Consider the following 12,265-nt stretch of genomic DNA (forward strand, 5'->3'; position numbering starts at 1 on the left):
TAGGTGCAAACATTCACCTATGTGAATCACCTATGTGATTCTCTTCCCAAAGTTCCTCATTCATCCTCATGCTTTTTGCAGACCACAGTCAAAAAAGCCCAGTCTTGAGCTATTCTGTAAAGCTATTTGTTTAAAAAGGTGCCACTGCCAATGTCAGAAAAGTTAAATGGTGTCACAGTATCACCTCTGTCCCATTCTTAAGAGACCCAAAGTGCACAGGTGAATTGGATACTAATCCATCACTGTACAGTTCTTCTATCCAGCAAGTGTTTTGCTGTTTTTTCTAATGTCTTTTCTCTATTTTATTTCTCGCTCTCTCCACTCATTGTAGAAATAAAGAAGCATCAGCTTGCCCCTTCTTCTTGGCAACCATTACTTGTTTATTTAACCCAAGAAATGCTTAAGTAAGCATAAGAGAAGAAAACCACTCCATTCCAGCACCAGTGTTTGTGAAAACAGTGGAAAACAACTGAAAACAATGGTAGCACATCACCATTGAAGTGTCCATGTTATTTTGATGCAGACAGATAATCAGGACGCCAAGTCCTGTGTTTATCTAACAGTGATATATTTATTTAAATTAATGCTTGATTTATAGTTTAGAAAATATCTTGATATATAAAAATATTTTCATGGTATAAAAAAATGTTTAAATTTTATTAAATTAACTAAATAGAGCTCCACAGGGAAATATTAACTGAAGATTGTAATATGCTCTTAAAGACTGAAAGTAAACAAAATCTAGAATTTCAAATGTAAATTTTATCAGTCCTTAATCTGGTTCCAGGAGTTGATCACATATTCTCTCACCTGAAATTATTATCCAGTTAGGACACAGGCATTTTGAATTTCTGAATCCTTTAAATGATCTTAAAGAGAATACTGACTTTTATTTGGAAAAATGAAGTATTAAGGGTGCTGGTATTTTATGCATGGTGCAGGTAACTATCAAACTTCTCAGACTAAACCACTTACCTTATAAAAATAAATACAAGCTTTGTATAACTATATTCCTTATTCATTCTTGATCATAACATAGTCTAATTGGTATGAAAAAGACAGTTTCTCCTGTTGTTTATAATTTGATCAATTATGTATGGCCAAAATCCAGGCCAAAATATTTCAGGAGTAAAATGATCATAAATTTCAATAGAATGTTTGTGTGTGTCACCAATAAAATTACTGAAATTAGTAAGCCTAGTTTTTTGCTTGTATATAGAATAGTCACATAATTTTGACAGATTGCAAGAGCTTCTCTTGTCCTAAAGATGCTCTGTCTTACGATTTCCAGCATGCATAGCTCAGCCAAGAGAGGAAAGTTGAAAGACCATCATGTGTAATAGCAGAGAGCATGTTGAGCAACTTGATAAAATATGGTAATACGACATACCTGAAATAAGAATTTACAGTGCAGGCTCTGCACCTATGTTCATCTAGAAAATGTTCTCTAACGATAAAGGCTTTCAGCACTATACACCCAACGTAATTTCAGTCAGCTCAGGAAAATCTAAGCTGAGCCATGACACAAATATGCTCACAGTTGAAATGTAACACTGGGAAAAAAATTCTAGAAAACAGACGTTAGGATAGTTTAATTATCAGTTATCAACATATTGATAACTGATTTTGATCCTTACTTGAATGAAACAATCCAAATCTACCCTTTTCTCTGCAATGAATAACTACTTTCACCACCCTGGGAGAGTGGTTAAACTGTTTCAGAAAAACAGCATAACTGAAGATTCATGTTTAGTCAGTAGCAGGGGGATATAACAACTTTTCTGAAGATACCATGGGAGTGCCAAGGCTTAATGATATCCAATTCTGCAGAGGTGCTTTAAACATAATTGTCCCTTAAACTCTCTAATGTTCTTTTTTACTTATTTTTTTTTAATGCATGCAATTTTAATACTCAAAAATTGCATCCTGTTTCAGTATTAAACTGTAAAGGCTTTTTTTTCCAAAGAATATCTTAAACTATAATGAATTTCAGTGGGATTTAGTAGTAAATCATAATTTTAAAATATTGTAGAGAAATATTTCACTAATTTTTATAAGTTATTCAGATTTCACCACTGCTGTTACTACCAACTGACTTTCTGCCCACTGTTTATTCTGCTGCATATGAACAAAGACAACAATGTGTGAGAGAAAAACTTTGAAGGCAACAAGAACTCTGCAAATTTTCTTTTCCACTCAATTTTACGTTGTGATTTTAGGTTGTGCGCAGTTGCATTTATGTATTCATGTATCATGCTTAATCTGTAAATGCAATAAACCCAAATTTTTCCTTATAGAATGTCACATATTACTTACTGAAAATTTTCACATGGAGGACCACTATAACAAACTGATTAATATCTCAAAAATGTTATTAAACAGAAAGTGCATGTTTGAGGTGATATAAATATAATATACTCTATTCTCAAAAAGGGTGACAGGAAATTCCTTTTTCTAAATATACACCAATATATATTTGTCAATTAGCTTTTGGATATTTCCTGCTATGTATTTGTGAGACACTGAGGATTTAACAAGGGTCCACCATTCTAGAAAGAATAAATCCTTCCAAGGTCATGGTTCCTATATTCTTCTGACAGGTCTGCCCAACAAATACTGGGGAAAAGTAAAATCCAGGAAAGCATGATAATTCCAATTTCACACTTTGATATCAAAAATATGTTAGCTCCAACAAATGTAAGAAATGCAAATCTGTCATTAAGCAACATAATTAAAGGTTTTCTTCAGTGCAGTCTTGCTATGTTTCTTCAATGAAGTGTAATGAATTGCAAGATATTCGGTAAAACTAAACCCTGACTGATTTATAACAACTTTCAGTTGCTAAATAACTATTATGGAATACATCATAAATTATAAATAAATGCAGCATTTTCTATTTCTTTTGCTTTAAAGAAAAAATCAATTTTGTATTTTTGTTGTACGGCTTTATTCAGTTGTTGGTTAACATAGAAAATTGCTGTGGAAGTTATTTTTGATGGTATATGCATGTGTTCAAGTGAATAGTTTGAATTTTCATTTTTCTTTTGTATTTTAAAATCTTGCACAAACAATTAATGCATCCTCACAACATCCCTGTGAGGTAGGTACTCAAGCTGTTTAAGAAAAAGGAGAAAAAAAAACTTGAGAAATTCCCTCTGTTTCACTAATTTAGCAAAGTCAAAACAGTAACAATAACATTGCACTTCTCACTCTGATTTGGGTCATGATGACATACTGCCTCTCTCATGTCTCAGTAACTTCTGCATAAATTCTAAAATATTTCAAATGAATATCACCTTAGTCATTGTCAACAGAGCAAGATGTTTTTCATGTGAAACAAGCCGGATACAGTAATTGTCTTGTGTACATGTCAATTTCATTGAATTATCTCATTCCCTAGATAAATAGTAAGAAGTAGACTTCTTGCATGAAATATTTAATATTTAAAAATGTAACCTTTCAAGGTTATAAATACAGTATATAATTATATATTTTAAGAATAAAAACATATGTAATGGTTACATGAATTTAAAAAGTTGGTGAGTGTATTCATCTAAGCAATTCAAAAACATGCTGATGCACATCTACCTTACATATCTGAAAGAAAAATATGCTAAAATAAAGTTTATTGATCTGCTAGTAAAATTTTATAATGGGTATATTCATCCCCTGCCATGGTAGGTGGTGGGTGACATAAAAAGCACAGCGACAGCAGAATGTTTTTATATAAATTGCATGCACAATCTGATTTCTTACTTGATTATCAAAGGAACAAATATATTCATTAAAAAAAGCCAACTCATTTACAAGACAAAGTGACTCTCGCTCTAGCTCCATGTCAATATAAACAATTTGCGACTGATTACATCCATCAAGTTTAATATAAACCATAGTAATCTGAATAGTGTAATCAGATGGAACAAGATTTAATAACATACAAACCAAAGTTAATGTTTCTCTGATTGCTTCCATTAACTGCATAACTATCCAAAGTATTAGTTTTACATACACATTATGTAACTTAGTATTAGAAAAGTTAAAAATACACAATATGGTACATTATATAGAGGACTATATTTATCAAAAGTTTATACATATTGCTGGTTTTTGGAAATTTTTTCCTTTTTAAAACATAGTTTACCATATATCAATTAAAAAAGAACACTTCACATATTTAAATTGTCATTATCCTATCAGTATGTTCTCTCTGCAGTCTAGATGCATTTAAAAATCAATAAATAATATCGTATTTTGATGAAACACTCTTTTACCATTAGCACTTTAAGATTGCAGAGAGTACATAAAGCAACAACTTCCTTAAAAGCAAATCTTATCTTTCTCCATATAAAATCAAAAATCCAGAAGACAATGTGCAGCGTAGTAGGAATGGCAAGAAAAAACTCATTTAAGTGCAAAAGCAACCTCTGGTAAACTTCTAAATGGGTAACACTCAATACATATCTTGTTTGTAAAGCTGGAATACCGACCAGTTTATTTCCCTTTAATTTACCCAGTTATTGCAGCATGTATAAACCAGTAAGAATAATTGTATTTTATATACAACTAAACAACTCAAATTCAGAAGACATGAAGATGGTTTGTAAAATTATGTTTTCATCCTGTCAAATTTAAAGTTACATTTTCTTACAAAAACTTGTTTGAGAGTTCAAGCAGAACTTTGAAGAAGAGCATATGTATATATAGACTCATAAAATTTTTTCCAATCACTTCCTAAAGTGAGTATAACATGTTATGGACAAATAAAAAAACCAATTAAAATTGGCATGGGATGGGTAGTTTGGAAAAGACAACTTTTGTGTTTTTCATGTTTAGTGAAAAAATAGATGCATGGCAAACTAACATTTTTAAACTGATAAATGTTATGGAAAAATAATGAGGCAACAGAAATAAACACAAATTTTTCATTGCTGAGTTTTTTGTAAATGACTGATTTAACTTAGGGCAGTTTTAAGACCAAAGCAGATCACTATTGTACCAGAATATGTAAAGCTTCCCCGAGTTGCAGACAACAGGGCTTTTCTTATTAATATCTGAAGAGTTGACACTGACCCTGATGCTCTCATTGTTAGTAGGATGCTGTTAGTAGTAGCAGTTGCAAACATATGGGTTTGCCAGTAACAACTCACAATTTGTGCATAGTTGAGTCTTCGAAACTGAGCAAATTTGCTCTCAAAATCTTGCCAGCGCTTGCTGAGCTGTATCAGGGTTGGCTCCACTGCTTTTGCAGCCCCATCCTTAGACAGGCGTTCAGCCTGCCTGTGCACCGCATTCAGATCTTCCTTCTTCTTCTCCAACTCTCCACCAATCTCCTAGTGAGCAAAACCAATACAGGGCCCAGGACAGTTAGCTAACTAGATCAATCAACTTACAATTAGCAACATACTTCCGTCAGAAAATCCATTTCCATTTTATTGTCACAAGTAAAATTTACAGCTTATTTTCATATTATTCATATCTTATTTTACATTTAAACAAAACAAAAATAACTGAAATTGAAGAACCTTCTTGGGATGGGCTGTAGAGATCCTAAGAGCTACTACACTCTGAAACTGTTAGCAGAGGCCAACAGTTCCCATGTTCAGATTCTTGCTAGTACACTGGGATGGGCAATTGAGAAAATTATTTTCTCAGTAAGGGTCAGCATATTCAGGACAAATACTGTTTCAACAGCTTACAAATATTCTATTAGGGTCTTTAATGTACTAGTTAACTCCTATTTTACTCCGTGGGAAACTCAACAGAGAATGAAGCAAAGAAAGACGATGTAAAATAAACCAGGAAAACCTTTGACAGTATGTAAATAAATCTATAGAGTTTGACAGTGACATATGAACATGTTCTGATGAAAATGAATGTGCTAACATGAGATAGAGGTCATCCATATATTGGTAAGTCATTTGTTCATCTGGAACAAAGATACATAAAATCAATTACAATTTTTACTAGAAAACATTTGATGCTTCTTAATACATTGCACACTTTCTGTATTATTGACAAAACATTATATTTAGTGTGTTTCAAATTATTTATATATTGTTCTGTATAGGAAATAGATAGAAAATATATTACAACAAAGAAATGTCACTTTGAACACAGATAATTAGGGTTTGCTTTACTATAAATAGAAATAAAGAACTGAACATATAATTTTCTGTAGCTATAAGATAGGATTGTTTGCTGCATTTGCTCTCTGTTCTACTGATAAACTATCACTCGAAAAGATCTATCATTGCCAACCCAAAACAACATTACCTTCAGCTTCTGCTCATCTTTGTGGTCTGGCAGACCGGCTAACTTTTTCTCAATGTCATCCAGCCATGTCATTAGGTCATCAGCCTGCCTCTTGTACTGATACCATTGATGAGAAATCTCTAAAGCCTTTTTTCTTCTTTGAGCTCTCAAGTCCTGTTCACAGTGCAGACATTATTAGAATATGAATTAAAGGCTTATAAAATATGAACTGGCATGTGTGCACACTGAAGGGGGAAAAAAGTGTATAAGGTTGCTATTTTTTAAATTAAATGTTGATATTTAAAGCAAATATATCAGTAAGTGAACATATTTACATCAGTTTAACAATTTTTTTTCTTTGTTTAAAAGGAGGTTACCTATTTCAGTGTTGTTCACATGTTGAATAAACCACTGAGACAGTCACCAATATTCAGAGAAGTTAAGACTCTTACATAAATGTCAATATTTTATATAAAACACTTCTGCTCAGAATACTTACTGGACAGATGGAAACACAGCCCACTTAGTGTCTAGCCAAAAGTGGGACTTCTGTATTTTGTGGACTCCTGTGAATTTCTAGCCTGCATGAAAACTCTGTAGCTATTCAAATGAAAATCACTGCAATGCAGAAATGTTCACAAGACAGGTTTCCTTTATCTAAATTAAATACCACATACATAACAAATGTCTTATGTTTCTAACTCTACTTTATAAAGGATTAAAACTTCTCTTTAGCAGGAAGGTGCAAAATGTTTGTTTTTTTACCCTTAGAAATGTTATTAAATATATATTTGCTTTAACTGCTTAACTTCACTCATGCAGAATTCAGAAAACATTGTAATTACTATAATTTCTTATTAGAAAGTAAATTTTAAAAAATACTGGTATATTTTATATAAAAATACTCAGATTAATTTGTCTCAACTATTCTTGAATTTTTTTCACCAGGGTGAATGCCTCAACTGAGTCACCCAAAGGAAAATCTATCACTATACCATAAAAAACAGCCAGGGAGGATCTGGTCAATAGCACAGTGCAATAAACACTGTTCTTGTTTCTCCAACATAAAAATTATGAATTGCTTCCATTTAGCTTGGAACAGTCAAAGATACACCTAATAGATTTCAAGCTTCTTTAAATATGGACAAAACAACAGTATATCCTAGCTATCCTTCTCCTGAATTCACACAGACTTGCAAAATTGTAAGAATTAGAACGAAGTCCACAGGAAAGGAAAGCGCATTCATAAAAAGAAGTAAAAATAAAATGTAACATGCCATGTTCCCCAAAGTAAAGATAACTTAATCAAAACTATCCAAAGAAAGAAAGATTCTGCTTGTTGATGACATAAAAATTAACATGCAGTAGCCAGAGCCTATAGCTCTAGGTAGGTCACCAAGGTGACTCCCTAATTGTAAGATTCTATCTTTCATCACTTTTATTTGCCATAGAAAGATGACACTTCCAATTATATCTGTTAGCTGGTCCACATGGCATGGAAACACACCGTGTGTGTTTCTAGGAACAATATCACACAGTTTTACCTCCCGGATTGTGTCAACTCAGAATTTTCATATGCAACTTTGGGTTTCAGCCTCTCAGCTGCTATTTCTATTGGTACTACCACCCATCCTATTCTAGAGAGGCTGGAGCCTCTATTGTAACAGGAGTGTAGTGCGTAAGTATTTTATTGAAGGAGAAACAACTTATTCATGGCCACAAGTGTGTTATTCAATGGAGAATGTAAGTTTGTGGGACCTGATCCTAACTAAGGTCTTGACTGCTTTTGAAGAAGTATAAAACACACATAATATGTTAAAAAGGAATTATCAAAGAAATCAGTGCTGTCCAATTGGCAGTCACACAGTTGTAATGCTGAGGATAAGACAATACTTCTCAAGCTGGAGATTGTAAAATGCCTTTTGCAAGGCATCAAGAGAACTGTATAAGAAAATACATCTATAGCCAAATAGGTTTAAATTACTCATCTCTAAATAGTAAGGACAATTCATTTAGCAAAAAGATGCCCTGAAATGAAAATAAAATGTGTTTAATAGCATGTGTTTATAACTGTAGCTCCTATACCTTGAGGGCATTATGTTTAGTCCGCAACAGCTGTTGTTTTGTCTTTATTTCCTCACGTTTTTTCTCATCTGTGACTCCCTTTTGAAGCCTGTCGCCCCTCTGCAGCAATTCTTTCACTGTGCTCTCATCCTCTTCACTCTGATTTAAAAAAAATAACCAATAAAATGTGCATTTTAATCTAATAATTACTTAAGTACTAGTAGATATAGACTACGCTAAAGTAATCATGTAACAGCTACTTGCAGTTGTATACTGGTGATCAAGTAAATTTTACTTGCTTTCTACAATACGTGTAGAGGGATAAAAGAAAGACAGAACCTGCAAACCTACAGAATTTTGGTATTAGATCTTATGCAGCACAGAGGATAACAGCATAAAAAGAGAGGCAAAAGCTTGAAATATATTTTACTTTCAAACAAAAAGAATAGATATATGTAAAATATTCTAAATCACTGTCAGTAAAGACTGAAATTACCAATATGCTGGCAGACCATGCAATTACTGGCCATTCTGTGTATCATCACATTGAAAATCAGCTATTCTGATAGGGAAAATGCTATCACTAAGCATTTTTTATGTAGAAGCCACCTACATATCTACAAATCTTTGAAGCTGAATCTGTGTCACAGCTTCTGGCACTGTCTTGAACCACTCTAAGCATTTGATGCAAAGAAAGGAAACCAAATATGCTCAGGTAGTGGAAACTGCCCCATCAAACTTGATTGACTTTGAATTTAACACTACATACACATGATAAATTCTGCATGCAGCACATAGAGCCTAAAATTTTATTTTTCCTGAATAAAAGAAAAAAACAGCCTGTAAAGATTCCTTCCAGCAATGATATGAAACAGACACCTTTGAAAAATTCCTTAAAAGTAAAATAATACCGAATCTTTATTTTGGTTGCAAACAAATACATATTTGATTTTGCTGAGGACTCAAGAAGAGAGCGTTCTAAAGATGAATCTCCCTTTTTGCCCAGCCGAAAAATGTCATCTCCCTGAAAATCACTCTGGAGAACACACACTACAATTGCAATAGTAGTGTGGCACAGCAGTATTTTACTCCTCTTTTTCCTTTCCCCCCCGCCCAGCAAATATGAATAAATGGTTTTATGACTTGCAACGAAAAAACCTATGTAATAAAGCTTACCACAGCCACAAAACCTATTTACATTAAATGCTATAAGCAGATTGGTTAAGAATAAATTGGCAAGTGGCATTTCTTTTCATGAGCATTTATTTTTAGTGAATGTATTCTTTCACTATACTGCCCATTGTGTTACATCATTCTGACTTTTCCTGGTCTTCATACCACTACAGAGATTTTAATATTTATTCCTTGTTCTGTAATACTGCTGGTAGTAGTACAGAACCTATGGATAACATTCGTGACCTGCTTAGTGTTTTCATAAGGGACAAGAAAAGCTTTTATGATAAATTAAAAATTAAGTTAGCACAAAAAATTTTACTTATGGCTAATTTGGGACTTTTGATTTTTCTCATATATTAGAACAGAAAAAATTTTGCCTAAGTTATATCTAAAGGTTCTAATGCAAAGATGGATTTCTGATTTTCACTCGTATTTTTTCATCTCCCTGCTTATTTTGCTCAGACTTCCATTTCAACCAAATTACCATATCTTTATTGAAGTCCTCCTCTTTCAGATTCACTCCCTGTTGAATTTCAACCTCCAGTGGTTCAAGCATTTTTTGTATATCGAAGTCAAATTGCTCCAATTCCTTCAAAGGAATAAAGGGCTAAAATGGGAGAAATACAAAGATTATTTATTTAAAGGACACATTTCATAGTTTTATTATAAACAGAAATGAAAAGAGATAGATATCTGTGCCACCCCCTATTTCTAAAACAATGCTAGACTTTCCATCATGTTCAAAAATATCTACACTATACTCCAAGTACCCAAGGATATAAATAAAGATATACATTTATGAAGAATTTCCATGTAAGTAAACCAAAGAATTTTAAGGTGAGTAAAAATTTAAAAGGAAAAAAAAAAAATACATTCTCACACTTGTGCGTAAGAACAAGTCCAAATAAATAGCATTTTTCTAAAAAAAAAAAAAAAAGTTTACACTACTTGGTTAAATCTGGTTTGTCAGAAATCATTCACACAGCAACAAGAAGTACATTCAGATGAAAAAACCCTACTATTAATAATTGAGAAAATTTTAATGTTAATCTGGTTCAGTTTTGAAATCACTGTTCTCTCACACAGAATAGTAGAAGTGTCAGATGAATGCTACAAAACAAAGGACAGAAAATCCTTGTGTAAAATATTCCCCTAATTGTATTTTGTAACATTTTAGGGAAAAAATCAACAAAAGGTCAGCTTTTGTTTCAAATAGCCTCAACAAAAATTCAGGATGAAAAAGCAAAATCAACCAAACAAAACAGACTCAATTCCCCCAAAATAAATCACAGTATAATTATGGTGCTTTAGTTTAGTACTCAGTTTTGAGCTCTCCAACAGGTGCTACTTATTAACAACAATGCACTGCCTTTTGTCAATCTGACAGGAGTGCCTGTGAATATGTATGTACATCTATTATGTACAATATATAATCCATTTATTAATTGCATTGCGAATTATCTACAGAAACTATTTCTTCCTTCAAAGCTTTAAACACAAGAAGAAGAAAGAAAATCTCAGTGGTTCTTGCATAAAATTTAGACTTTAAGGTAATTAATGCTTTTTGATGGTCTAGGAACTCTTGGATGTGCACTTGTCTTTCTTGCTAAAGACATAAGCACATTATATCCTAACTAGTTCTCTTCCACTCCTTCCTCTGGTACAATTAGTTATTATTATATTAGTTATTATATTATTTATTATGTAATGAAGACAGCAACAATAAAAATTAATCCGTTAAAACATGAGAGACAGGACGTCAAATGAAGTATCTTCTCAGATGACCTGGAAGACTCAGAGTAAAAAAGCCTTAATTGTATCTGGTTGATTATTTTAACAACAAAGATTTTGCACATTTACAAACATTAATGGAAATATAATAACGTACAATATTTATAGAGAATAATACTGTGCTCACAAATTTTCATTAAGAGGCTCAGAATTACACTCATCATGCACTTCAGCTGAGTTAGAAATAATAGAAAACCACACAGTAATTTCTTCTCAAATGCTCTGAAGAATATTTTCTAAAGTACTTAAATGTCATTAAAAGACAAAACAACTAATAAAATTGGAATATAAAATGTATAGTCTCTGAAAAAGGCTAAAAACAATAACAAAGAAAAAAGTGGAAAGAAAAATACCAAATTAATTCCAGCAACTGAATGATGTTCAAACACTACTTGAAAATGTTAAGTCTCATTTCAGTATACTATGAATATTTTTTTAATTCTCAACATGACAATTTTGTACTACCATTCACTGACTTAATGGATCATTTCTTAATTACTTCACTGTTGTACTGATTATTGTTTGTATTTGAAAAAAAAAACCAACAAAAAAACCTAATTTGAAGACAGATGTGAAATTACTGAAAATAGGTTATGAGCCCTGTCAATTCTCTTGATTTTATGTTTTAATCTTTCACAGAGTGAATAATTTTACTTAAATACAGGGGGAAAAAGCAAAAACATTTAGGAAGCTTGTCACATAATAATAATAATAATAATAATAATTTTCCAGCTCATTAAGCCAGAATCATAAGGAATGTACAATTGCCTACATTACACAGGTACACAAAATAAAGTACCCAGTAATTTGGTCCTTTATCCAAATGCATACAGCAAGTCAATAGAATAGTCAATAATTCAGACCGTTTTTTTTACCCCTCTATCTGATTCAATACTTATAATAGCAAGTATCCTTTGTGAATCATATTCTACTTGTGCATTTTCCAAGGTCCTGGAAAAGGTCCCCTGAATTCTAATTCACC

The 12,265-nt window shown here is 32.3% G+C and overlaps 1 protein-coding gene across 8 annotated transcripts in view; it reads right to left on the reverse strand.

Moving 5' to 3' along the window:
* The window catches only part of DMD (dystrophin), a 1,148,466-nt gene that overhangs the window by 582,286 nt on the left and 553,915 nt on the right, over positions 1–12,265 (reverse strand). For all 8 annotated transcript variants that reach the window (XM_041472370.1, XM_041472371.1, XM_041472365.1 and 5 more), the window contains 4 exons: positions 9,977–10,099; positions 8,338–8,475; positions 6,274–6,426; positions 5,148–5,330 (listed from right to left, as the gene is read on the reverse strand). In XM_041472370.1, the coding sequence (XP_041328304.1) occupies positions 5,148–5,330; positions 6,274–6,426; positions 8,338–8,475; positions 9,977–10,099 (597 nt within the window). The remainder of the gene's footprint in view (positions 1–5,147; positions 5,331–6,273; positions 6,427–8,337; positions 8,476–9,976; positions 10,100–12,265) is intronic.

This window comes from Pyrgilauda ruficollis, unplaced genomic scaffold (genome assembly GCF_017590135.1).
Source record: "Pyrgilauda ruficollis isolate IOZ18807 unplaced genomic scaffold, ASM1759013v1 scaffold29, whole genome shotgun sequence".
Lineage (NCBI taxonomy): Eukaryota > Metazoa > Chordata > Aves > Passeriformes > Passeridae > Pyrgilauda > Pyrgilauda ruficollis.